Source organism: Pithys albifrons, chromosome 11 (assembly GCF_047495875.1).
Source record: "Pithys albifrons albifrons isolate INPA30051 chromosome 11, PitAlb_v1, whole genome shotgun sequence".
NCBI lineage: Eukaryota > Metazoa > Chordata > Aves > Passeriformes > Thamnophilidae > Pithys > Pithys albifrons.
Window position 1 is genome coordinate 17,751,662 of NC_092468.1, and position 26,437 is coordinate 17,778,098.

At 60.3% G+C, this 26,437-nt stretch overlaps 2 protein-coding genes and 2 non-coding genes across 9 annotated transcripts; all 4 read left to right on the forward strand.

Annotated features, from left to right (window-relative positions):
• Positions 1-29: 29 nt before the first annotated feature.
• EIF4G1 (eukaryotic translation initiation factor 4 gamma 1) lies at positions 30-18,592 on the forward strand. 6 transcript variants are annotated; one of them, XM_071567034.1, is made up of 35 exons: positions 30-121; positions 1,204-1,264; positions 2,541-2,649; positions 2,748-2,834; positions 3,138-3,170; positions 3,766-3,786; positions 4,321-4,494; positions 4,853-4,952; positions 6,751-6,863; positions 7,899-7,991; positions 8,072-8,138; positions 8,508-9,377; positions 10,485-10,573; positions 10,775-10,961; positions 11,320-11,453; positions 11,705-11,842; positions 12,035-12,208; positions 12,288-12,485; positions 12,733-12,879; positions 12,974-13,210; positions 13,292-13,396; positions 13,799-13,952; positions 14,061-14,158; positions 14,258-14,360; positions 14,481-14,583; positions 15,214-15,470; positions 15,565-15,680; positions 15,846-16,018; positions 16,134-16,259; positions 16,343-16,424; positions 16,642-16,740; positions 16,856-16,990; positions 17,079-17,160; positions 17,238-17,378; positions 17,492-18,592. In XM_071567034.1, the coding sequence occupies exons 3-35, from the start codon at positions 2,575-2,577 to the stop codon at positions 17,671-17,673; spliced, it is 4,893 nt and encodes a 1,630-aa protein (XP_071423135.1). In that variant the 5' UTR covers positions 30-121; positions 1,204-1,264; positions 2,541-2,574; the 3' UTR covers positions 17,674-18,592. The 6 variants fall into 6 exon arrangements, with proteins under 6 accessions (XP_071423135.1, XP_071423136.1, XP_071423137.1 ...); XM_071567035.1 differs by having other exon boundaries at positions 14,493-14,583; XM_071567036.1 differs by having other exon boundaries at positions 11,723-11,842.
• Positions 10,619-10,696, forward strand: LOC139677251 (small nucleolar RNA SNORD66). The gene has a single exon (XR_011698809.1). It is a non-coding gene; the product is annotated as a small nucleolar RNA SNORD66 (small nucleolar RNA).
• On the forward strand, positions 11,885-11,959 carry LOC139677252 (small nucleolar RNA SNORD66). The gene has a single exon (XR_011698810.1). It is a non-coding gene; the product is annotated as a small nucleolar RNA SNORD66 (small nucleolar RNA).
• Positions 18,593-19,936: 1,344 nt separating the features above from the next.
• FAM131A (family with sequence similarity 131 member A) lies at positions 19,937-26,362 on the forward strand. The gene is given in 7 exon segments (XM_071566355.1): positions 19,937-20,344; positions 20,346-20,389; positions 22,069-22,193; positions 23,052-23,145; positions 23,400-23,582; positions 23,846-23,974; positions 24,334-26,362. Coding segments are annotated over 7 exon segments (1,074 nt in total). The 5' UTR covers positions 19,937-20,288; the 3' UTR covers positions 24,777-26,362.
• The last annotated feature ends 75 nt before the right edge of the window (positions 26,363-26,437 follow it).

Below are 26,437 nucleotides of genomic sequence, written 5' to 3' on the forward strand. Positions count from 1 at the left end.
CCGGCGGCGGCGGGCGCGCGGCCCCGCGGCCCCGCCCCCTGCGCGCGGCGCGGCTCCGGAAATGGTCGTGGTGCGCTGCGCTGCGGCTGCGTCGGGCCGCGCGCGCTGAAGGAGACTGAAGGTAACGGGCGGGGGCGGGGCGGGCGCGCGCCCCGGCGGGGGGGGGGGGGGCGCGTGAGGGGGTGGAGGGCGCCGGTACCGGCGGCGCGCGCGCCGGCCCCCCCGCACCTCCTCTCCCGGGCCTCGCGCTGCCGGGCCCCACCGCGCCGCCGCCGCCGCCACCACCACCACCACCACCACCACCACCACCACCACCACGTGGGTGCCGCCCCGCCGCCGCTGCCGCCTGCCCCTCCCGCGCCCTGCCCCGTGTTCCGCTCCGTTGTTTCGCCCGGCGCCACTCGTCCCGGTGGTCCAGCCGTCCCGTTGATCCCGCGGCGGAGGCGCCGCTCCGCGCCCACGTGCTGGCCGGTGCGCCCCACCGCCGCCGCCGCACACGTGCTCCCGGCGCCGCGCCCGCCTAGGCCCGGCGCCGCCGCCGCCGCATGTAGTGCGAGCTCCGCCGCCCCCGCCCCGTCGCGCCCGCCCGTGCCACCGCCGGTGCCTGCGGGGCCGCGGCTGCGGCCGGCAGTGACACGTGTCCTTGGCAGAGGCCGCCGCCGCCCCAGGGGGGAGCGGGATGGCCGGATGCCGCACCGGGTCCCGCGCCGCGCCCTCTCGCCGTCGCAGTGGTGGCGCCGCCGCCCCGGGACGGAGCCGCCGGTACGGCCCGGGGGCGAGGCCGCGCTCGGGCCTGGTGGGACCGACGGCTCCCGGGCCGCAGCCGCGGCCTGTCCCGGCCTCGCCGCCGACGATCCCCGCCTGCTCTGCCCCCGTTCGCCCCCGCCGTCCCGGAGCGCTTCTCCCGGGCCTCCGCTCGGACAGGACCGGGTCGCCCCGGACCCCACCCCTGCAGGGTCCCCCGCCCTGCCGGTAGGCCTAGCGCAGGCCGCGGCCCGGCCGCTCCCGGCGCGGGGGAGGCGACGGCGGCTCCTCCTGTTACAAACCCCCGCGGCGGTTCCCTGTTGGCCCCCCGAGACGGGATCCGCCTGCCCCGGCACGGCTGGGCTGGTCGAAGCCGGGCCAGTGCGGGGCCAGGCCGGGCTCCTCTCGCAGGGCCCGGACTGATCTCTCTGTCTTTCTCCCCTTCCTCATCTCTGCCAGTCAGTCGGATGAACGGTCTCTGCAGGCCCGCTCAGCCGGCCCAGGTTTTTCCCGCGGGGGGGTGAGTATCCTACTCCCTCCAGGTTGTGGTGGGGCTGGGGAGACCAGGTTTGGCTGTCCCCGGGTGTTCTTGTCCCGTGTGGGACATTTTCCCCCTTTCTGTTTTGGGATGAGTGGTCTCAAGGCCGAGCTAAGCTGTCTCAGGGATGGGCTGCCCCTGCCAGGCACTTTAGGGTTTCCAGTGAGAATGAGACTGGGGAGTACACCGGCAGGTGAAACACAGCCCCTGCCACCTCCCGAAACCCTGTCACGGCCTATCGTCACTGGGATTGTGGCTCGGGGAACCCCTGTGATGGGGTGGCACCCCCACAAGAACAGCCCAGGGGGAATCGGAACGCCCCGGTGTCGATGGGACGTGCCTGGCAGTGCCCACGGTGGGGCCGAGGGCCGGCAGTGCTGACGCGTCCAGGTGTCAGGTTACAGGAGGCCCTACGGCTGCTCCCTCGGGTGCCTCGCCTGCAGCAGGCTCACCGGGTGCCATGGGGCACAGGGGACCCCCGGCAGAATGGGGGGGACTGCGTCTCATTCCTGTCCCAGCGGCCTTTGCACTGGGGCGGGGAGAGCAGCTCTGACTACCAAGTCCTTCCTGGGACAGCCAGGAGGGTGTCCGGGCTGCCTGGGTGCCGGTGGTGTTGGGGAACTGCAGCCCTCCCCGGGCCGGGCAGTGAGCAGGAGTGCTGGTGGTGCGGGGGGACGTGGGAGCTGCTCCCTGCCCTCCCTGGTAGGCATTGGCGGTGTATGCCGGGGACCCGGCGCCACCAGCAGGAACAGGTTTGGCCGGCCAGGGGAAGCGTTTAGTAGGTCAGCCGGGGTGGAGCTGGGCACGACTGACGCCTGGGTGCCGCTGGCCCACCCATCCCCCCGGAGTTGGTGGTGGCCTGAATGCTGGTGGCAGACCACAGGCACTGGTGCCCACTTGTGTGGGGGTCCAAGCCAAGCTTTGTGGGGTCACCTCGGATGGGTCAGTCCTGCTCATGGGCATGGCTGGGTTTGGAGCATTGATAGGGGTCTTTGTTCTGCAGGGCATGAGGACCTGTCTGGCTTAGTGACCTCGCAGTAGCCACCCCCTCCTCCCTGTGGCCCAGTGAGGCAGGAGGGAGTGGCTGGGGATGTGTGCCTTGGTGAGATGATGTCTGTGGGTCATAGCCGGTACCTAACTTTTCATTGGTAGGGCTGGGGGCCCGGAGATGTACAGTTTTCAGGGCTGACTTGGACAGGGGGTGGATACCATGGGTGCTTCCACCTCCATCTTATGCCCACTGTCCCTGTCCCTGCAGATAGCAAGGGGATCCTTATGCACAACCCCATGAAATGAACAAAGCTCCACAGCCCACAGGAGGAGCCCCAACAGCCCCACACCCTGCCCCTTCTCCCGGACTGCCGCAGGTAACGGGTCCATTTGGGGTTGGGAGACTCAGCTTTCCCTCCCCAATTGGTGCCAGGGGCAATGGCGCCATCTCCTTCCCTCCCTTGCCTTTTTCCAGCCAACGTTCCCACCTGGTCAGACGGCACCTGTGGTTTTTAACCCGGCACCGACCTCACAAATGAATACGCCTTCTCAGCCGCGCCAGGTAAGGGTTTTGCCCCCAGCTGGAAGGGGTGATAAGGGATATCCAGCAGCTTTCTGCCTCATGATCAAGTAGCCTCCACCACCGTGGAGCCCAGGGCCATGAGGAGCTCTGTGGTGTGCCCCTCAGGGCTGGTGTGCGCCTGCGAAGGGGGAGAGTGCGCCCACGATCCAGATCACAGCCGCTACCTGAGGACCTTCTGGCCCTAGAGTGGGTGGGCAGTTGTCTCCAACGGGGATGCCCACCGAGTGACTGCTCTTCTCTCCTTCCTCCCTTGCCCCAAACCTCCCTCTCCTCCTCTCTCAGTTTCCAGCAGGGCCTCGGGCTATTCACCAGCAGGTACTAACCCGCTTCCCTTGCCCTGCATGCTGAACACCCTGCCCTGACACTGCGCAGAAACATTCACCCTGGGTGTGAAGAGGTTGGGGAGCATGTGAGGACCCCAGAGCTGGGTGCCATGTTTATCTGGGGAAAGTGGGGACACGTGCTCGATTTTGGGTATGTTTCTCTGCAGTGTCTCCCCAGTTCCCTTGCATGAAGCCTGCAGCATGTGGCTATGCCTGTGCTAACTCCAGCCCAGGCTGTTGCTTCTACCTGTGCCCTTCCTCATACTCCTCTTCCTCCCTATTTTGCTTGGTCTCCCAAGGCCCTGCAGTGCCATGCAAGGCTCTGGACCTCCATCAGCCCTCTTGTGTGGAGGAGCTGCTGAGGACAGATCTGGTGAAGTCCTTGGCTGTGCTGTCTGGGAGCCCCTCAGACCCTTCCCTACTCCTTGGGAGGTCCCTACAGGGGACCTCAGTGAATTTGGAATGTGGGCACAGGTTTAAGAGCTCCCTGACCTCCTGTCCTCTCCTCCACTAGCCCTGTCCCAGTGCCGGTAACTCCTGTCTCTCTCTTTCCCCTTTTCCCTCTGTATGCGTGCGCTTGCTAACAGGGAGGATTCAGGTCTCTTCAGGTAATGCTTTCTCCTTGCCCCGGGGGTGCGTCTGTGGACCCTTCCTTGCCGATTTGTCACGGGGCTGTAGCTGCTGCTCCCGGGGATGCTCCTGCCCGGCAGACATGCCGGGTCGGGTTGAACGGCATTGGCCGGGGTGGGAGTAGCCAGCTCCACATACTGTCCGGCTCCGGCACGGCGGGACTACAGGTCCCAGCATCCACCGCGTGCGCCGGGAACCGGTGTGGAGCACGCCGGGACCCGCCGCCGCCGCCGAGCTGCGTGCGGCCGTGGCCGGCCCCGGGCGCTGGAGCTGCCGGCCCACGGTGGGCTGGGACGGGGCCGCGCCGGGCATGAGCTGGGTCGGGTGGACCCAGGCAGCCCCGCAGGTGTGTGAGGACAGGATGGTGCTGAGGTGGGGGGAGACTTTGGGGGGTGCAGAGGTGGGACTGCATCTCAGCGGGGTGGGGGGGTGGTGGTGTCTGCCCCGGTGTGTGCGGTGCTGGTTGGAGGTGCTGGCGCTGCCGCTGATGCTGTGCCCCATCTCTCCCCAAGCATTTCTACCAGAACAGGGCGCAGCCTCCTGCCAGTGCGTCCCGTGTGCAGAGTAACACGACGGCTCGGCCCGGCCCTCCTGCCCATGTGTATCCGGCTGCTTCCCAGGTGATGATGATACCCTCCCAGATATCCTACACACCTTCCCAAGGAGCCTATTACATTCCTGGACAGGTGAGGGCCATGCTCTGTGTTCTGCGGGAGGGGGCTGGGATGGGCACTGGTGGTAGGTACTGTGTGGGGTTGGAGCCCAGATCTCTTGTGGGAGGGCAGGAGTGCTCCTCTAGGCTCTCTGAACACCCACTGATTTGAGCAGGGTGTGGGTGGCTCTGTAGAGAGGCAGCAGGCAACAGTGGTCCCCTTCTCAGCAGCTTACCCCCGAGGCACTTGGTGTGTGCCTTACCTGTGTCCTGCTCCGGGCCCTGGTGTCCATCTAGTTCACAGGCAGGTTTGGGGTTACATCAGTGGTTTGGGGGTATATCTTTGCCCTGCAGGGGAGGTAACTGACCTTTATTTTTCTTCTTCATCGCAGGGTCGCTCCACGTATGTTGTTCCAACCCAACAGTACCCGGTCCAACCTGGCGCCCCTAGTTTTTACCCTGGAGCCAGCCCCACAGAGTTCGGGACTTACGGTACAGACATAGGGGTTGCTCCACTCCTGGGTGCTCTTCCAGTCCCAGCACTTCCCCTTATTTTGCATTCCTGCCTCTGGCCTTTGTGCATCCCCCTGAGCTTGGGAGCTGAACACAGACCTCCCTCTGTACCTTTGTGAGCTTACTGTGGCTGACTTTGTAACTCCATTACAGGCTGTTTTGGGGCACGTGGGGTATTGCCCATCTCCCGGCAGCACATGGTGTCCCATCGGTCCATTCACCCCCACCCTTTTCCAAATCCGGGCTGTTTAATGTTTAACTCTTCTGGCAGAGGGTTGGGGCAGACTTTATCCCCTGCTCCCCCTTGCATGCTGTCAAGGTGATGAACAGTTCAGTACTTGCTGACCCCCCTCAGCTCCTGGTCCCCAGGATCTGAGCCAGGGTGCTCCGTGCCTGCCCTCTCCTGGTACTGGAAAGTCTGGTGTGAGCAGCCCCTCCTTCTTCCCCCCCGCTCACATGTGGCCACCCGGGTTGTGACTATATTTAGGCTTGGTTGGTCCTGGGAGGCCTGGCAGACACAGAAATGTGAGCTGAGGCCTCCGGCCTGGCCCCAGCATGGCAGCAAAGCATAATCGGGGCAGAGATGGGCTTCTCTTGAGTCAGGTACGTGCCCAGCCTCCCTCCCTCTTGTCCCGGGGCCTAGCCAGGCCCTCAGAGGAGGGGAGGTGGCCCCTGGCAGTGGTTGGCTCCTGTGCTTGGGCCAGGGCACAGCTGCACCCTTGTGCGCAGCCCTTGGTATCTCTGTGAAGTTCCAGGATGGGTTTGCCTCCCTGCCCCTGCTTTGAGCCTGCTGTGGCTGTTCCCAGGGGAACTGACAGCAGCTTGCCCCTTGCCCACAGGACTGGATGGGTGACTTGTCATGGTGTGCTCCTTGACACATGAGTCAGGTCATCTCTGTTGTCTCTTGTCTTGTCCCCAGGGCTGGGCAGCTCAGAGTTCTCCCTCCTTCCTCTCCAGGCCTGGTGCATTCCAATGTGTGAGGCCCATCCAGTGCCCCTGTGTGCTTCCTGAGCAGAGGGAGGGTACCTGACTCAGGGATGAGGCAGTCACTAGGGCACTTTGGGTGACTTGTAGGGTCAGTGAAGTGGGGAAGGCACCTTAGCTGGAGGGAGCTGGTACCAGCTGTGCCCGTCCCCCCACACACATATTCCTGTGGCAGTGCTCTGGGATGATGCTCATGGATGCCCTGCGAGGAGCAGAGTGCTTCTCTGGGGCTGTGCCAGCCCTGGAAGGGTTCCAGCTCTACCTCTGGCCCCCAGCATGGCTCCCTCATCTGGGCTGGGCTTGCCAGGGGTCTGACTGCACAGGGAACCCAAGCCCCTTGGCCTGGGTGTGAATGGAGGGTGTGGATGAGGCGGCCTGGTGCCGCCCTCAGGCTTGTGCTGGCCCTGGGGAGATAAGGGTGCCGGCAGCAGGGAGGCCTCCCGACAGCAACGAGGCCACCCGTGGATCTGGGACGCCTGTACCTGTCATGGCTAAGTGTCCAGGCAGGGCTCTTGGTGACGTGGAGCTGGTGGGCACAACAGGCACCTGCAGGGCCTGAATGGGCGTGGGGGCGGCGCGGGGACGCTGTCTGCTTCACAGGGAAGGAATTCGGTCAGGCCTGTCAGGCGGGTTGGGACGATTCAGGCCGGATGCGATGGGGGTTCGCTGCAGAGCAGCAGGAGCTCCACGGGCTCCTGACAGACAGACCCCTGTGTTTGAGAGATCAGGGAGTCCCCAGGACAGGCTTGGAGGATTCAAGTTGTCTGGTCTGACACACTCTCCTCTCCTCCAGCGGGTGCGTATTACCCGGCGCAGGGGGTGCAGCAGTTCTCCGCGGGGGTCCCCACTGCCCAGGTCATTGTGAGCCAACAGCCACCGATCCCCCCAAAACGAGAGCGCAAGACGGTAAGGAACCATCTGCCTCCAGGCGGAGGGGCTTCACGTACAGGAGGGGGGCTTTGCCAGCCCCAGGTGCTGGCGGTGTATAGGATGGGATGCGGTGCAGCACGCCAGGGAAGGGGTGCGGCACAGGGCTGTGGCCCCACAAGCTGGGGGGGTTAGCGAGGGAACTGGGGTGCACGGTGGGTGCCGGCGACCTTGGCCGTCCCGGCGGGCAGTGTTGTGCTGAGTCACAGCTCTCGGGAGGGCGGGGGTGCCGCGGCTGCCAACTGCTGTCTGCTCCCGGAGATGCCGGTGCTTGAAGGCCTCGCACGGGGCCTATTTATAGCAGGGAGCTGGGGTGGCTGCCGGCATGGCCCCACACTGGGGGGCAGGGGATGCTGCCAGGAAGGAGGGTTGCTCGCATTTCCTCATCAGAAAGGGGTTGAACTCTGTGCTTGGTGTACTGGGAGCAGGTCGTGTTTAGAAGGTGGGGAGAACAAGATGCCTGGCAGCACAGTGCTGCCCGCTAGTCCTGGCCAGACCCATGTGTCCCCCCCAGCTCACACTGCAGCAGGGTGCCCTGTAGCTTATGCTGCACCCATGGCAGGCACAGGGCCAGTGAGGCTGCAGGCTTATGGGCTGTGCATGGGGTAGCATGTACCTCGCTGTGGTTTCTGTGTGCTGGAGCTGGTCTCCTGTGTTGTCCCCGAAGTGGAAATGTTCCCACAGTCCCTGTGCCAGCACAGTGATGCCTTGGGATCCCCTAGTGTCTGGAGATGGGCACTGGCCTGGGGTTGTGGAGCTGGCCCATACTGCCTGGCATAATGGTTTGCGAGGCACTGGGACAGGCCAGTATCTGTGGGACAGTGTGCCCTGTGATGAGGGGATGTGGCACGCCTTGGTCCCCAAGCTGTGCGTGGCCAGGGCAGGCACTGCACTGAATTAATCTCTCCTCTCCTTTTGGAGAAGGGAGTGTTGGGCTCAGGGAAAGGGGGTGGCTCGAGTTCTGTGTCCCCACCCTGCCAACAGCTTCCCCTCTCTGGTCTGACCCTTGGACAGATCCGGATACGAGACCCCAACCAAGGTGGCAAAGACATTACTGAAGAAATTATGTCTGGAGCAAGGACCTCATCCACCCCCACACCTCCACAGGTAAGGGGACCTTCCAACTTCCCAGCTAGGGCAGCAGGAAATGCATGCAGCCTATTCAACTCCCTCTTTGTCCCACCCAGGCTGGAAGCGGTTTAGAGCCCCAGGCCAACGGAGAGACCTCCCATGTAGCAGTTATTGTCCGGCCCGGTAAGTGCCTGTGCCAGGGCTGGGTGTGCCAGCTGGCATAGCTGCTGCCAGTCTCCCTGGTGTTAGCACTGCAGGGTGTGACAGGCCAGCCCCACCATTCCTTGGTTCCCCTGGGGCTTGTGGGGCCAAATGCTTTTCCTACATATCTGCTGACCTCTAACCACATAGTGTGTCCAGGACAGTTTATGAGACCTGTGTGGTCACCTCAGCTGTCCTCTGGGCACTGGACGATCTCTGTTGTTCCCATCACCTGTTTGTGATGCATCTTGGCACATCTGTCCCTACGCCTCCTGTAGATAGAGGGATCTGGAGAGGAGTAATATGAGCAGGGGGTCAGAGAGTGCCCCATTAATGCCACCCACCTTGCAGATGACCGCCCGAAGCCTGCGCTAGTGGTGAGCAAGCCTGTCTCCCTGGAGCCCAGCAAGTCGGCCTCCCCATCGCCTCCCCCTCCCCTCATCCCTGAGGTGGAGCCCGTGGTGCTCTCGGCTGTGCCGCTGGTGCCAATGGAGCCTCCCGTGGACACGGACACAAAAGCGGAGCAGGGCGAGGCGCCTCCTGACCCGCAAAAGACGTTTAGCGCCATCACTACAGTGCCAGGGGCTGTGGAGCTGCCCCTTGTGCCCGCGCCCAACATGGACACGGTGGCTGTGGAGGAGGAGGAGAAGGTTGCTATTCCCCTCCCGGAGCCCACCCCACAGGAGCCTGTGCCCCCTGAGGTGCCGCTGGTGCCCGTTGTTACCCCCATGCCAGCCATGCCCCTGATGCCGGCTGCGCCATCGCCGCCACCTGTTGTACCACAGGCCCCTGAAGCACCTGCCAAACCTGCTTCTCCCAGCCCCCCACCGCCCCAGGAAGAGCCCTGCCCTGAGCCCACTGCTGAGGCCAATGGGGTCTTGGAGGAGGTGCCCGAGCCTGTCCCTGAGGCGCCCGTGTGCCAGCCGGTGCCAGTCCCTGAGCCGGTGCCTGCACCCACCCTGGACTCCCCCATCGCCCAGCCCGAAGAGCTGCCCCTGCCCAATGGGGTGGAGGGCACCGGCAAAGTGGAGCCAAGTGAGGAGCAGCCTGAGTCAGATGTCAGCCCTGTCTCAGAACCTGAAGAGCCAGCCCAGCCCAGCACCCCTGCCTCTCCGCCAGCAGAGGAGGAGGAGGAAGAGAGCGAAGGCCCTGGTGAGGCCCAGGAACGAAGCTTGAGTCCGGCCCCTGCCCCTTCGCAGACCTCGGAGGCGACTGCTCAAGGTTGGGAGCGTAGGGCTGGAGCATGTGGGGCTGGGGGCTGTCCCAGTGTGGGTTTTGTGTGATGTGGGGCGTCACATGGGTGTGATGCTAGGCATGGGGATACCTCGAGGTTGTTGGAGAGGGGGATGGGCTTATGGACACAGGACATGGGTATGGGATGCTGCGGAGGCCCGGGTGCCTGTGGAAGGTGAGACGAAGTGCATCCATGTGGAGAATTATGGGGTGGGTATGGAGGGGTGTTGTGGGGTGCTGGGGAATGGAAGTGCATTTTATGTGATGCCTTACACAGAGGTGTAGGGTGGGTGTATTGGAGTTCTATCTGAGGACTGTCTCCAGCCATTCCAGGACACTGTGGGGTGGAGGTTTTGCAGACAAGATGTGAGGCACCCTGTGTAGGGATATGCAAGTACATGGGAGTGCCTGGGGATGTGCTGGGGTGAAGATTTTTTATTTTTTTGCTTTAAGCACCATTTGCACCATTGCACAGGAATGTTGGAGTTTCATAGGGGTGATGTGGAAGATGGGTGCACAGGATGTATTTATATGGAGTGCTCTGTGCAGGGATACAGCAGGGGCTATAGGAGAGCAACCTAAGAGCAGATGTGCTTCTGCGGAACATATCTGTATGAGCTGGTGTACTGGAGTGCCGGGGAGGGGAGTGTATACAGGGGCAGTGGTGGTGTGTATGGGAGGGTTCACATAAAGGCTGCTCTGCAGAGGGGTGTTGGTGTCTGCAGGGATGCTGTGAGGAGAATGGGGAGCACTGCACTAGGAAAGTGGTGTGGATGGGAGACTTCTAAGAAGAACAGGGTAAAGTGGGATACAGCTGGATGGGGAGAGGTGTGATGTGTGTTTGAACAGGTATATTCTGGGGTGTAGGAAACAAACTGCCTTGGTGGGCTGTGTGTAGCCCACCAAAATGCACATGACTGGGTAGGTACACTTGTGTTTGGGAATGTGGGCTCTGCTGGGGTGGCAGGACCACATCCTGTGGCCCATCATGAATCTCGCCTGATGTTACTGAGGCCTTGCTGGTGACACAGTAGCTTGTGTCAGGGTGCCTGGGGAACTGGATGGGTTCTTTCACCTCCCTGCCTCTCCTCCCAGTCGCCATGTCGGTGCCAAAGAAGAAGCGAAGGATGAAGGAGCTGAACAAGAAGGAGGCAGTAGGTGATTTGCTGGATGCCTTTAAAGAGGTGAGTGTCCTAGGGGTGTCCTGGGATCACCCTGTGTCCCATCTCCTGCTGTGATGAACTCTGCTTTGTGCCATCGTGTCTGGGCCACTGATGCTCTATGATGGTAATGAGGGTCTGAGGCAGGATGGACACTGAGGGTTGGGGTTGAGGGGGCAGGACCAGGCTTGTGAGGTGATGCTGTCCGTTTCCCATCTGATGCAGTCTCAGACTGGTGACAGTGCCTCGGAGTCGGAGAACAAGCCTCCCACGTCTGCCCCTGCCAGTGAAGCAGAGGACACAGCTCCTGCCCGTCCACAGGAAGAGTTGGAGGAAACATGGGAGGAGAAGGAGGACAAGCTGGCCCCAGAGAAGGGCAAGGCTGCTGGCCAGAAGTACGGCTACAAGGAAGGTGAGCTGTGCCTTGGCACAGGCCTCTGCTGGCAGCCAGCACCTCTGGACCCAGTGGTGGGAAGGGTGGGAGTGGCATGTCCCAAACATCAAATTTTCTTCTCATCTTGTTCCCAAGCTTGCAATGGGATGAGGGATAGAGGCCCCAGCATGAGGGTCCTGGCAGGAGGCAGGGAACTGGAGGCATCAGACTTTATGAGCAAGCAGTGTCATGTTCATAGTGTACCAGGCTGGGGCAGCTCTTTGGTTGTCTACATCCCACCTCGCTGGTCCCTGTGTGGGCCTGGACCTGCCACAGCTCAGGGTGGAGGATATGGGACAGGCCACATCAGGGTCTCCCTCTTGCTACCCCACTGCAGAGCAATGGAAGCCGCTCAACCCTGAGGAAAAGAAGAGATACGACCGTGAGTTTCTGCTGGGCTTCCAATTCATCTTTGCCAGCATGCAGAAACCTGAGGGGCTGCCCCAGATCACGGATGTGGTGCTGGACAAGGTCGGTGCGGCCCTGGAAGCAGGGGAAGTGTGGGTGGTGGACAGGTGGGGGTCTGACTCCTTTTTGAGCTTTGTCAAGGCAGGGCAGGGACTACCTGCTGGGCTCAGAGTCCTGTTGCAGCACCTGCAAGGACCCTTGAGCCTGGGTTCTGTGGGTGGGGTCACCTCTGGAACCTTCTTTCCAGTTCCTTGTCCCGGCGCTGAGGCTGGGGGATGGATCCATCCCGCTCCTCTGCCCCCGGGCATCCTCAGCCGTGTGTACCTTCGCAGGCCAACAAGACCCCGCTAAGGGCACTGGACCCCATCCGCCTCAGCGGCATGAACTGCAGCCCTGACTTCACCCCCTCCTTTGCCAACCTTGGCCGGCCTGTCATGGGCAACCGGGGCCTGGTGAGTATCTCCTCACTTCACTCATGCTGTCCTGGTCCGCCTCTCCGTGATGATCAAGCTTTTGAGCCGCTGTGTCTGGGCCACTGATGTCCATGATGGAGTTGAGGATCTGAGCAGGCAGACTGGGGACTCCATGGAAGCCAGCCCATGTGGTCCCGGAAAAAATTGCTGAGTTTCTTCTCTCTATGTCAGCCCTCAGGGTTGGGTCCTCGCCGCTCTCAGCAGAGCCAGAGAAAAGAACCCCGCAAAATCATTGCTACTGTGTCTCTCAATGAGGATGTCAAGCTGAACAAGGCTGAGAAGGCCTGGAAACCCAGCAGCAAACGTGCTTCCGAGGAGGAGGATCCTGAGAATATCAAAACACAGGTAAGAGCTGGGGCAAGTGGGCAGTGACAGGGCAGAGAAGGAATGTGCCCAGCTCTTGCTGACCTTGTTTTCCTTGCAGGAACTGCTCCGTCGTGTCCGCAGCATCCTCAACAAGCTGACACCCCAGATGTTCCAGCAGCTGATGAAGCAGGTGATGGAGTTGTCCATCGACACGGAGGAGCGGCTCAAGGGTGTCATCGACCTGGTCTTCGAGAAGGCCATCTCAGAGCCAAACTTCTCTGTTGCCTATGCTAACATGTGCCGTTGCCTTATGGGGGTGAGCAAAAGCTGTGGGGTCTCCTGCTGAACAGGCAGAGGTTCGTTTGGGTACCTCAGCTGAGCTCAGCAGTGTTCAGGCTCTTCTGTGTGGGGTGAGGAAATGGATGTATGGATGGAGGACCAAGTTCAGAGTCTTAGCAGGGCATCACAAAGTTGTAGGATGGCTTTTGCCTGGTTTGAGCAGTGCCAGCTTCTGGGGGATACACAACTCATGCTCCTTTTTTGGGTCATACCTTTCCCTGCAGCTTAAAGTGCCCACAACAGACAAGCCCACAGTGACTGTGAACTTTCGCAAGCTGCTGCTCAACCGCTGCCAGAAGGAGTTTGAGAAGGACAAGGACGATGATGAGATCTTTGAGAAGCGGCAGAAGGAGATGGATGATGCTAGTGCTGTGAGTTGGGGTGGGAGGCTGCAGCTGGAGGCTGGGGTGGGTGTCCTTGGAGTGGCTCTAGGCACTGAACTGTCCTGCTTCACTTTCACTGCAGCCCGAGGAGAAGGCACGCATGAAGGATGAGCTGGAGGAGGCGCGAGACAAGGCCCGACGACGATCCCTGGGCAACATCAAGTTCATCGGAGAGCTCTTCAAACTGAAGATGTTGACAGAAGCCATCATGCATGACTGCGTGGTGAAGCTACTCAAAAACCATGACGAGGAGTCTCTTGAGTGCCTTTGCCGCTTGCTAACGACCATTGGCAAGGACTTGGACTTTGAGAAAGCCAAGGTACTCCCTGTCCTGCCCTACGTTGCCTTGCCTCGCCCTGGCCTTTGAGAAGTATATGACCATGGCTCTGTCTCTCTATAGCCCAGAATGGACCAGTACTTTAATCAGATGGAGAAGATCATCAAAGAGAAGAAGACATCATCCCGAATCCGTTTCATGCTGCAGGATGTGATTGACCTCAGACGGGTAAGGTGCATGGAGTGCTAGTGCCTGGGGACTGTCCTCTGTCCCCTGCTTGGTCCCATGGAACTGCTGGCCTGTGTCCTCTGGGTGCCAGCAATCTGTGTGTCCTTGATAGGGGAGAGGTGGGTATGTAAGCTGTGTCCAGCCCCAGAGACACCATGCTAGCCCCAGGCCTTGGTTATCATGGTAGTGATAGTGGGCATACAGTAATTGGCGGCTGTTTAATGCAGGGGGGCTCTGGAAACTGAGCCCTTTTGTGCCAAAAGCTGCCACAGCACATGGAAGATGGTAATGGCTGAGGCAGGAGACCAGCTTGAGACTTAAAGGGTGGGATGTCTGGGAAGGAGGAATACCTCTGCCTCCAGTCACTAGCCAGCTCATTGTCTTCTTGCCTGCCCTCTGCAGAATAGCTGGGTGCCTCGACGAGGAGACCAGGGCCCCAAAACCATTGATCAGATCCACAAAGAAGCAGAGATGGAGGAGCATCGGGAACACATCAAGGTGCAGCAGCTCATGTCAAAGGACAAGAGGAGAGGACCCCCTGGGCCATCCTCTAGTGGTAAGTACCTGGGCTTGGGGTCACTTGAGTCTGCCAGGAGTGGGTTGCTCCTGCTGGGCACTGCTGAAGGCGAGGCTGCATCTTAACGACTGTTCCCCTTGTGCCCAGGGCGCAGCAGCCTGGTTGCAGATGATGGCTGGAACACGGTGCCCATCAGCAAGGGCAACCGGCCTATCGACACCAGCCGGCTAACGAAGATCACCAAGGTGAGGATGTGGGTGTGGTGTGGCAGCCAACGCGTCTGCCTGGCCCTGGATCCTGTCTCTGTGTGGTGTTCAGGCCTGACTGTCTCTCTCCACCTGCAGCCTGGATCCATTGACTCCAACAACCAGCTCTTTGCACCAGGTGGGCGGTTGAGCTGGGGCAAAGGCAGCAGCGGAGGGTCTGGCGCGAAGCCTGCAGATTCAGGTAGAGAGTGTGGGACTGGCTGAGTGCAGTGGGATGGGGTAGGAGGTGGAATCCTTTCCCCTGGCAGTTCCTGTATTGGGGAGGTGCTGAACTCTGAGACTTCCCTCTTTTCACGACCAGCATCTGATTCAGGGCGACCAGCCACGAGCACTTTGAACCGCTTCTCAGCGCTCCAGCAATCGACGCCTGCCGAGAGCCCGGAGTCCCGCCGTGTGGTGCAGAGGTGAGGGGCCAGCCCTGCCATGGTGGGTGGGCATGTGGGCAAGAAGCCCCGAATCGAGCTGTCATTGGTCAGTATGTAAGACAGTTACAGTGTCTAGACTGGAATAATCCCCTGTGTCAAGACGGGACCGTGAGGGGGCTTGGAGTCAGTGGTGAGTCTTTGTGGCAAGGAAGGCTGACCCCACCCTGGGTTTCCTCCCTATGGTTTGGCACTTCGGAGACCACATCTGTGTGCTGGGTCTGGCTTAGGAGTCCTGGGACCAGATGAACATTGATGGACTGGAGGGAATCCTGTGGAGTCTGGTGTGTGAGGTCCCCAAGGAGAGTTGAAGTTGAGGTTTGTTCAGGAGGAGAGGAAAATGGGGATTTCACCACAGTTTGCAGCAGGAGGAACGTGTGGGCAGGATGAGGCCAGACACTGCTTAGCCATGTCAAGGGGTAGAGTGAAATGCAAGGGGCGTGAGTTGGAACAGGAGAGAAATAGGGAGAAGTATTTTCCCCCAAGAAGTGATCAAGTGCTAAAAGTGGTGGGGACCGGAGTGAGACAGCCTTACTCCCAGGGCTCTGCAGTGTTGGGTCAGGGAGTGTGGTGACGGGCTGTTAATGCTGTGTGTGTCTTTCTCCCACCTAGGAGTAGCTCCAGCCGTGACAGGTCAGAGAAGGCTGGGGACAGAGGGGACCGGGAGTCACGTTCAGAGAAAGGAGGTGACCGTCTGGAGCGTCCTGACCGGGGGGAGCGGGCAGACAGGAACCGGTCTGCCCTCACCAAGAGAAGCTTCAGCAAAGAGACAGAGGACAGGAGCCGAGAACAGGAGAAGCAGGGTGTCCCTGAGGCTGTGCGCAAGGCTGCCAGCATGACAGAGGAGCGAGACCGGAGCCGAGAGACCAGTGAGCTGGGGAGCAGGCAGTATCTTGGGGTCTGGATGTGGCCTGCCGCTCTGCCTGTCCCAGGTGGTGACTGATTCTTGCTCTCTCCTTGCAGTTAAGCAAGATCCAGCACCTCCTGCAACATCCACTAAGCCTGCGCTGTCAGAGGAGGAATTGGAGAAGAAATCCAAGGCGATCATAGAGGAATACCTGCACATCAATGACATGAAGGTGAGAGGAAGGGATGGCCAAGCATGGCACCATCTGGCCCCTGTACCACACCATACTCTTTCCTGTGTGGTAGCACCATTGGGCAGGGTGCTAGTGATATCTGGATGTGGAAGAGGGGAGCCAGAACTGGCTGTGGGGAAGTACTAACCCCTCTTTTCCCTGCAGGAGGCTCTGCAGTGTGTGCAGGAGCTGGGCAGCCCCTCCTTGCTCTACATCTTTGTGCAGAATGGCATCGAGTCAACACTGGAGAGAAGCACCATCTCCCGCGAGCACATGGGGGCCCTGCTCTGCCAGCTGGTGAAGGCAGGCACACTCTCCAAGGAACAGTACTACAAAGGGTGAGGGGCCAGGGCAGCCTTGCCTTGAGCAAGGCTCAGCACAGAAATGCTGAGGTGCCTCCTAGCTGAGGGCACAGGGACCTGTTGGATCCCAAAAGCTCCCTCTGCTCTGCAGGCTGCGGGAGATCTTGGAGGCCGCAGAGGACATGGAGATTGACATCCCGCACATCTGGCTGTATCTGGCTGAGCTCATCACCCCCATCCTGCAAGAGGAAGGCATCCCTATGGAGGAGTTGTTCAGGTGAGGGCGGTGTTCCTCAGCAGAGCTGGCATGGCAGAACTCCTGGTGACAGGTAGCTCAGCTGCATGTCTTGTGCCCCACAGGGAAATCACAAAGCCCCTGGTGTCCATTGGGAAGGCTACCACACTGCTCGTTGAAGTGCTGGGCTTGTTGTGTAAGGGCATGGTAAGTTTATAGGGCTGGTGTGGCTGTCAGCCGCTGCCTTGGGGATTGGCAGCCTGTCTCAGGGAGATGACTATGTGGGGATTGAGCCCCCCCTGCCACTAGAGGAGGGCATCCCTTGCAGTGTCTGGGTCATGGAGGTGGTATGGCCAAGCCCACAGTATCTTCCTTCCTGGAGATGGAGTGCATGGTGTGCTGATGTGAACTGTCTGTCCTGCAGAGCCAGAAGACAGCAGGCAAGATGTGGCGAGATGGGGGCCTGAGCTGGAAGGAATTCCTGCCTGAAGACCAGGATGTCAACAAATTTGTCACAGAGCAGGTGGGGACTTGGTGGTGAGGGGCAGAGGGGCTATCAGGAGTCCCTGAGGGACCCTGCTGGGAGTGTGGTGCTCCCCTGTGATGCCTTTAACAGCTATCTCTGCCTGCTTTCATAGAAATTGGAGTACACAGTGGGGGACAGCTTGGACATGCCAAGCCACAAGGAGCTGACCTCAGAGGAGCTGTGTAAGCAAATGGACAAACTGCTGAAGGAGAACCCGAACAACCAAAGAATACATGACTGGATTGAGGTGCGGGTGTGGGCACAGTGCCTGTGTGTTAGGGGACTCCCTCCTGGCTACCTCTCTACCTCACAGTCCTCTACCCTCCCACCTCCAGGCCAACCTGAGCGAGCAGCAGGTCTCGTCCAACACGTTTATCAGGGCTCTGATGACGTCTGTGTGCCACTCGGCCATTGTCTGTGAGTACCAGGCTGAGGCGGGAGGGGTAGGGTTTACCCTCCTCAAGGGCCCCCTCCTCAAGCCCAATCTCCTGCAGTTGAGAACCCATACCGCGTGGACACCATGGTCATCCGCAACCAAGCCAAGCTGCTGCAGAAGTACCTGCGGGATGAACAGAAGGAGCTCCAGGCGCTCTACGCTCTGCAGGCCTTGGTGGTGAAGTTGGACCAGCCTCCCAGTGAGTGTGGGTGCGGGTGGGCTGAGGAGTGGGGTGGGTGGCAGAGGTATCCCCACCCCAGCAGGCTGGCTGGTGCCTGTAGAATGGCAGAGGTCCCTTGTTGTTCCCCCCAGACCTGCTGCGGATGTTCTTTGATGCCCTCTACGATGAGGATGTCATCAAGGAGGAGGCTTTCTACAAGTGGGAGTCCAGCAAGGACGCAGCTGAGCAGCAGGGCAAAGGGGTAGCACTCAAATCGGTTACAGCCTTTTTCACCTGGCTACGTGAAGCCGAAGATGAGTCGGACAACAACTGAGCAGCTGTGAGGAGGAGGAGAAAGGGAGGAGAGAGAGCGAGAGCGAGGCACCCTGGGGAGTGACTCCAAACCTTCCCACCCATGGACTAGCTGACGCCAGGGCTGAAGGACCCCTGCAGCCCCCTTCTCTCTTTCAGTTCTCCTCTCCCTCCTTCCTCTGTCCTGGTTCTGTTTGCGAGGCCTGTATTAGTTTGTCATGATGATAATAAACGGATGCTGATGGAGGCAGTGGCTGCCATGGGTCCCCTCAGGGACCCTCCTTGCCCCGCTCCCAGCACAGGCACACTGAGTTTTTGGGGGTGGGGCAGAGCACCCCTAGACTCCTGTCATGGAGAGGGGGGATGGGATGGGGATGTATCTCTCCCCTCCTCTCCCTCCTCCTCATTCTCCTCCCCTCTTGCTGAAATATAGAGAGATTATATATATATAAACTTATTAAATTTGGTTTGGGGACAGGAGCGTGATTTCTCCCCCTTCCCTGTCCTCTCCCTATTCCTTCATCACTGCCTGGACCTCCCCCTCTGTGGTTTTTAAATTTTAAATATAAATCATTCCCCCCCCCAGCTCCTGCTCTGACAGCTGGGGAAGGGTGCTGGGGAGGGGCGGGGGGTGGCCCCTTCTTTCTGGGCCAGGCTGAGTCCCCTCCAACACCTCAAAAGCCCCCATTCTCCTCTCAAATGTTTAAGGCCACAATTGGGCAAGTGACAGGGCGGCCCCCCCATCCGCGTCCCCTGTATTTATAGAGCGCCGGATGTGACGAGCCGCATGTGTAATTATTAAAACAAGGATTCAATTACTGGTCACGTGAATTTGTAAATAATTTTTTTTGCCTTTTTTTTTTCTTTATGGAGTATTTAATTGAAGATTTAAAGGCATCTTTTCACCTTAAAACTGGAAATAAAAGAACATTGCTAAATAATGCCCTGTGTGCCGCTGTTGCCGCCACCCCCCTCCCATGTCCCTTGTGCCTGGGCTGGTGTGGGGTGCCAGCCTCAAGCACGGGCAGGGACCAGTCTCCCCTGTCACCCCAAGGCAGATGGTAGGTGCCCCCCATTCCAGGCCTGGGAGGGTGGCAAGGGGCTTGGATGTGCCTGGATCTAGGCCCCTTGGACTCCTCTCTGTGACTCTGCCTGGCACAGAATGTCCCATGGTGGAGCAGGCACCTCTGCCAGCAGCCTGGCTGTGGAGCAGAGAGCTGTGATGTCCCCAAGTGTCCCTTTTCCCACAGGCATAAATGGCAGAACCTGTGTGGTCTCCTCAAGGCAGGAGCTGGGATTGTGTTCCATATTCCCCCTACACTTTCCCATGTGGGAGGGGCATGTTTCTGTCAGCCTCCCTCCTGCCTTGTCTTGCAGTTGGAGTGGAAATGGGGCAAAACTGGGCCCTTCTGGGAGTACCCTCGGGTGTCTCCTGGGGACAGAAGCTGGTTCCCCTCAGGGATGGAGACTTGTCTTTAATGCCTTGGACTGCCTCTTGCTGAGTCACCCTGGCCATGGCCCAGAGGGTACAGAATAATTAGCCAGAGGCTGTTCCCCAGATTAGAGGCTGATCTGTCTGAGCTGCAGCCCTGGCAGGACTAATGCTGGGAAGCAATTGGCAGAGAAAGGCTTGGGGGCCAGGGACTGGACAGGAGCTCCCGCTGACTGGGAGTGATGAGGGAGACGCTTTGAGCTGTTTTGGGTAACGTGCTTGCCAGGAGGAGGGTGGCACCCCAGCAATGCCCTCCTGTGCCTAGGAAAATGTACTGCAGCATTAATTGCCATCAGTAGGTTTCAGAATGAACACATCTTTGACTGCAGCCTCGCCATCAGCGCTGGCCTCGATCTCCTGCAGGGGATGTCTCTGTGATGCTTGTCAGATGTGACGTCCCAAAGCCTGCACCCACCTGTTCCCAGCCCAGCTCCATCGGGGTTGGAACCCCTGCCATGGGCTGTGTGTTCCCTCCGGCATCAACAGCTCCTCGCGGGAGGGTAGAGGCAGGCAGGGCCAGACCACCCCCTTCTGGGGGCAGGCCTGGGGCTGAGGGGTGCCCTGTTGCTCCAGGGTCGCAGCCCTTTGTGCCCCCGCGATGGTGCCCCGGGGGCCTAGGGCCAAGTGGGGCAGCGCTGTCCGCGGTGCTGGGACGGCGCTCTCCTCGGTGCCCGGCCTTCCTCTCCTCCTTCTCAGCCCCCTCCTCTTCCTTAGTCCATCCTCCTCCTCCTCCCTGCGCCCCCCTCCTCTTCCTCCATCCCCCTCTTCCTCTTCCTTCAACCCCCCTCTTCTTTCATCCTCCCCAGCTGCCTTCATCCCCCCTCTCCTCTCTGTCTCATCATCTCGTCCTCCCGGCCTCCCTTTCCCCTGTTCTCCCCTTTCTTCCTCTCCCTCATCCTTCATCCCCCTTCGCCTCCTCTTTGTCAGCCTTCCTCCCGCGCATCCTTCTCTTCTCCCATTCTCCTCCTCTTCCTCCTCCTCTTCCTCCCGCCTCCCACTCTCCCTCCTCTTCCTCCCCCAGCAGTGACGTCTCTGGACGTGCTGCTCCCCGGCCCCGCGCAGGCATCGCTCGGGGCTCCGGTATCGCAACCCGGCCCGGCCCGGCAGCGGCTCCGGCGGGGCGCGGGCGCTGCCCGGGGCCGCCCATGCGGCCGGGGGGCGATGCGGACGGCGCGGAGCCGGCGGTAGTGCCCGCACCGGGGCCCCCCCGGGAGCATGGGCTGCATCGGCTCCAAAACCACCATCGGTGGGTCAGCGGCACCGGGATGGGACCGGGGTTTAAGGGGTTTGAGGGTCCTGCGGTATGGGGGATGTTGGTAGGGCTCAGGGATGAGAAGGGGGAAGTATACGAGGGCTGCTGGAGGCGGCGGAGGGACTGGAGGTGATGCGAAGAGGGTGCCGGGGCTATGAGGGCTGGGGTATATGGGAAGAAGGAGAGCAGGAGGCTGCTATAGGGGAGCTGAGGAGGAGTCTAGGGGATGGAATGGTCATGTATGGGGATTGCGAAGCTGTGGGATCTGTGGGATAAGGAGACTTACAGAAGTAGGGAGAATACTCATAGAGCTGGGGTATCCAAGTATGGTGGGAATACAGAGAGCTTGAGGGCTATGAAGGACTTAGGTAGGTATAGGGTGATGGAGGCTATAGATGAGTGGGGATTTGGGAGGTCAGGATGCTGCTCTGGGGCAGCTGGGTGGTCCAGGGAGTGCAGGAACATATGGAAGGCTGAGGATGTGTAGAGGTTGCAGGGATTGGAGGGGCTGGGCTGCAGCTCTGGGAGAGCTGGTGAGTGGTAGTGGGGGTACAAGGGGGTTGGGAAGGAACCATGGGTTTGGGGGGCTGGTCAGAGTCCTGGGAGGCTAAGGGGGTGCTATGAGAGAGATAGGAGTGTTCAGGGGGGCTATTGGAGTGGCTATGGGGGATGGCAGGGGTGTGCTACAGTGTGTGGGGTGCTGTGGGGTTGCTGCAGATGTCTCGGGGGTGTTGCAGGAGGCGTGCGGGTGACAGGGGCTGTGGCTGTGATCTGAGGGTGTTCTGGAGGCTGGGTTGGTGGGGGCTAGGACAGTGTTCAGAGCGCTACAGACATGCCTTAGGGGTTCTGGAGGTGTTGTTACTGAGGGCGTAGGGGTGTTGATGCTGCAACGTCACCACAGGGTGCCCCTGCCTGCAGCTGGGAGTGGGGGTGATCCTATAAGCAGTTTCTCCAGGAACCAGGGTCTATCTACCCTCAGATGTGGGTGGGAGGGAATACTGTTTGCCCCCCCCCCCATATCCCACCTCATGGCTCATTTACGTCAGCCAGGCCCACCTGGGTGCAGGGGAAATTAGGCTCTTCAGGAACACCCAGGCACCTTTGGGACTGGGCTTTCCTGGGGGCTGCAGTGACAGGAGACCCTCTCCCCAGGCCCAGTGCTTGAGAGTCAGTGCCCAAGGGTGTGGACACCCATACATTTGGGGTGCCAGTGCCAGGAGGTCATGCTGTTGGACTGAAGGACAGGTGCGGGTGCTTTTATTGCCCCTATCCCTTCTTTCTCCTTTCCCTCCTGCCCCAGAGATGGGGAATTGGAAAGGGGGATTTTGGAGACAGTGGAGGAGCACCAGCCCCCTGCAAGCATGGTCCAGTGCTTCCTCCCTCCATGCATGCAGTGCCTGGCTTGATCTCTGCCCCCAGGCCTGGTCCAGCTGCCCCATCCCTGCTGAAGCAGCTGCCAAGCTCGGATGGGCGGCTGGTCTCCAGTGCCAGGTTAGGGCCGCGTGTTACCGCTGACACAGGCGGAAGAGTTGCCCGGCCATGAGTCACTGGTGCTGCAGCAACGAGTTGTGTCTGGTCTCAGACTGGGCAAGAAGCTGCTACCACAGGGTCAGAGGCTGAGAGGGCTGCTTGGGGAATGGTGATGCTGAGGTTGGCCCTGGCTCTTCCTACAGTGGCCGTGGACACAACGCTGTGTGTGGAGTGGAAGGAGGTAAAGGCACTGTCACCGCTGAGTGCTGCCCGCCCACTGCCCCGGCTGGTGCGCCAGGCCTCCTTCGACAGCCAGGACTTCCTCCAGGTACCACTGAGCCCCATCTGTGTGCTGGTACTCCACAGTGGGCCACCCATCCTGGCCATGGCCCTGCCATCTCGCAGCAGCTCAGGGCTGCTCTGACGTCAGCCATGAGCCGGGCTGTATCCTGGGAGAAATCAGTCCACGGTGCCTCGTTGCCATGGCAATGCAATTTGTTGCGCGCCTCCAAATCCCACATCGTTTCCCCTGTGACCGTGGGCTCAGGGCTTGGCATGGCCGAGATAGCAATGGGGACATGCAGTGGAATGTCCTGGTATGGTGTGTGCACTGCCAGGGAGTGGGTGCCAGGGAATCTGTCTGGGGTGGCCGTGCATGTGTGTGTGCACAAGCTGGGGAGGACACTCAGTGGCACCAAGTAGCACAGGGCATGCACGTGTGTGTGTGCATGCAAGTGCATGGGCTCACATGTGTGTACAGTGAGCTCACATGTGTGCATAGCGAGGATGTGTGTGTGCTGGTGTGTGTTTATGGACAGGTCAGGTATTTGAGTGCCTGTGTTCATGTGTACATATGTTTACCTGAGCAGACACCTGCAGGTGTGTGTGTACTGAGCATGTCTGTGTGTGTACATGGAAGAGTGCAGGTGTGAGTGTGTGCAGTGCATGTGCACAGTGTCAGCATATGCGTGTACTAACTGTGGGAGAGTACCCTCAGGCACAGGTGCATATTTCCACTTCCTTGCATACAGAGACTGTGACCAACCTTCCGCATGCATGTATGCCTGTAACGTGTGTGTGCACAGACACCCCAGGACCCCTGTGGAGGGCACCAAGAGGGGCTGAGGCTCATTCTGTAGCATGAGAGTGGTGCCAGGGTCTGTGACACTGCTGCCCCCTCCGGCAGGTCAATGTTGAGGACACTGTCGAGATGTTACCCAAGTCACGGCGTGCGCTGACCATCCAGGAGATCGCTGCCCTGGCCCGCTCCTCACTGCATGGTAACTGTTCACACAGGGGCACAGCTGGGCAAGGAGACTCTCATGAGGTGAAGGGTCTGGGCCTCTTGGGAAGTGCATGCAGGTCAACCCTCTGGAGTTTGGGGGGCTCAAGGGGTCCTTGATGCCCAAGAGGAGGACATGGACTTGCCAGGTCTCATGGGCTGGAGGGGAGGTTCTGGGTCCCCAGGGTGCTGAGCTCTGTGGAAGGCACTTAGAGTGCCCAGGGGATGCTGACATGGGGGTACATTCTGTAGGCATCTCACAGGTCGTGAAGGAGCACGTGACAAAGCCGACAGCCATGGCTCAGGGCCGCGTGGCCCACCTCATCGAGTGGAAGGGCTGGTGTAAGCCAGTGGAGTCACCTGCTGCCCTGGAGAGCGCCTTCAGCTCCTACTGCCACCTGAGTGAGGGCGAGCAGGAGGCACGATTTGCTGCCGGTGGGCACTGTGGGCCATGGCCAGTGGGCATGGTCCCCACTGTGGCCAAGGGCAAGGTTGAGGGTGGGGGTTGTCCCTATCCATCCATCCATCCATCCATCCATCCATCCATCCATCCATCCATCCATCCATCCATCCATCCTTCCCTCCCTCCCTCCCCCCATTCATCTATATCATGGCATTGTGGGCATAGAGGTGCTGGGGGAGGGGGATTTTGGATGCACCTCCCTACATGCATTTAACTTGTGTCTGTCCTGTGCTAGGCGTGGCAGAGCAGTTTGCCATTGCTGAGGCCAAGCTGCGAGCCTGGTCCTCAGTGGATGGGGACGACTCCAATGACGAGTCCTATGACGAGGACTTCTTGCCCTCCACAGAGAGCTCCCAGGCCACTGGTAAGTACCATGGGGAGCAGACAAGTTGTCCTGTTGCTGGTGTGAGTGTCCCACCACTGAGGGTTGAAGGAGCTGCTTGGCACATTCCCCAGCCTGGCCATCCTCATATGGGGCACTGCCCCTGTCTGGCACTGTAGCAAACAGTGCATGTGCCAGGAATGGGGAAGCCCTTCAACATGACACCCTCCCTGGACCAGAGCATGTTTTGCTCTTCCTTTGGTGGTTACCAGTGCAGGCAGCAATTTGTGGGCAAAGGGGGCATGGGGTTGCTCCCAAACTGCTGAGTAGAGGGCTGGGGTCAGCTGACATCCCTGTTGCCCTCAGCCCTCATCTGACCCAGGCATCCTGTTTCCCCACAGAGCTGCCTGGCATGATGCCCGCCAGTGCACTGCTGCGAGATCTGCTGCAGGGCCACCTGTGCCAGCTGGGCATGCGGCATGGCTCCTGTGAGCCCGAGAGCGACTCCTCGCACACCCTCTCCCCTGAGACTCTCTGCTCCAGCCTCTGCAGCCTGGAGATGGTGTCCCCCTCCGAACTCACTGCCAAACTGCTGGGCTCCCTGGGGGGCGAGGACCTGCTGCTGCCCAAGCTGCCACCCCCAGCCAGCCAAAGTGCCTTGCGGGGCCTGGCACAGCTCCGGTGCCAGGAATCCCTCTATTCCATGTCCTACGCCGAAGCCTGCCTCTTGCCTGCAGAGGATGAGGTGGTGCTGAGCAAGGACTTCCCACTGCGCCGGAAAGTCTCCGATGTTGCCTCCTCTGGGGTGGCATCGCTTGAGGAGGAGGAGGCTGAAGAGCCCTGATGCCCCCCAGGGTTCCCTGCCTCTCCTGGTGGGGGTCCAGCCCCCCTGCCGAAGCCGTCTGGACAGACCCCATACTGGGTGAGGGTTGGGCCCTGCTGCTGCTCCCCCTCGCTATCTGGGTGCAGGAGGGGTTTGGAGGACCACTGAAGCCCCCCCAATCAGTGTGCCCCCACCCATGCCCTGGCCCTGCTTGGCCACATCATTGCCCTCCTGGATTTTTGCATGAGAGCAGGGAAGAGGCGCAGAGAAGGGCCTGAGGGGCACCTGTCCCCTCTCCTAATGCCCAGATGTGTCCCCCAAAACTGACAAGACTAAATAAGTGGGGCTGTTTGTTCGCATGTTCTCCCCCAAACCACCCTGAGCTCCTCTTTTGGGCACAGGCTCCCCTTCCGCTCCTGCCATTGGCATGGCTGAAATTCTCTGAGCATCCTGTGGTGCCTCCACCACCCTGAGCCAGGGTGGTGGTGGGCATTTGGGGTGGGAGGGGCTTTTCTCCTCTCTCCCTGGCCAACTTTTACTGGACCGAGTTTTAAACTGTGAACTGCTGCCTTGGTATGTGAGGCTGCCGGAGAGATGCTGTGGGGGTGCTGGGCGTGCTGGGGGGCTGTGGATCTGCCGTGGTGCTGGGACTTTCTATACTTTTGTACATGCATGGGGCTGGCACAGGAAGACTGCAGGGCCGGGTGAGCACAGGCCCCCAGGTTGGTAGCTTTGGGTCACCAGGACAGCAGCCCCAAGCCAGCCCTTCAGCAAGGGGCTCAGCCTAGCCATGAGGCAATGCTGGGTGGAGAGAGAAGGTAGACAGTGGGACTGATGTCCCTGTCCCCAGGTTGCTCACCACTAGCAGGGAACCAAGTGCCTACATGAAGGGTGACCAGCCCCTCCTGTCCTGGCTGGGGGTGGCACCCCCATCTCGGGGGCCCCCCAAGCCTATGCCAGGGGTTCCAGGCATGTGGTTTGGGGGAGGAATGCCAGTTTCTGCCAACGCTTTTGCTCCCCTTCCTGCATGGCATGTCTTCTTATGGGGCCACTCTCCCTCTGCATGCTGCTCCTCACCCAGCCCTGCCATGGTCCCCTGGGCTCACGCCCTGGGGTGCCCCCAGCACCCGCTGCCCTCCTGCTCGTGTGTACCCCCAGCACCCCCACAAACCTCTGCTGGGCACAGCCCTTGTTCTCCCTCCCTGCCCTGGGGTGCCCGATGTGGGGCTGCCCCCCACCCCACTCCTGCATCACCAAGCTGTGAGGGGCCACAGGGGCCAGCAGGCCTAATGCCACACGAATGGGCTCCCTGCCACCCACTGCCACTCTCCTGGGGACAGCAGATGCTCCCCAGGGTACTGGGATGGGGTGGGATAAGATGGGGGCTACAGGGTGTCTGTAGGTGGGTGGGGGGCTTTGCTCTGTGTATGTGTGCATGTGCACACCTGGGAGCGCATGGGCATGTGCACGCATGTGCATATCTGTGGGAGCTGCCTGAGCCCCCCACCCCACTGTGGCGGTACCTGTGGGGTGTCCACAACACGGCACCCCCTCCTCTATCCTGCCAGGTCTTGAATAAAGTCAATTGTGCGATTGCTGCGCTGGAAGCCTCTTGCAGGTGGGGGTCAGCTCCTCATTTTATGGGGCCAGAGGGGTGGCAGGCCAGTGGTGGCAGTGATGTA

Coding starts and splice junctions, on each gene's coding strand:
- EIF4G1 (XM_071567034.1), top strand. CDS start 2,575: ATGAACAAAGCTCCACAGCCCACAGGAGGAGCCCCAACAGCCCCACAC. Junction 15,471..15,564: donor AGACCGGAGCCGAGAGACCA/GTGAGCTGGGGA, acceptor CTCTCCTTGCAG/TTAAGCAAGATCCAGCACCT. Junction 16,019..16,133: donor AAGGAACAGTACTACAAAGG/GTGAGGGGCCAG, acceptor TCTGCTCTGCAG/GCTGCGGGAGATCTTGGAGG.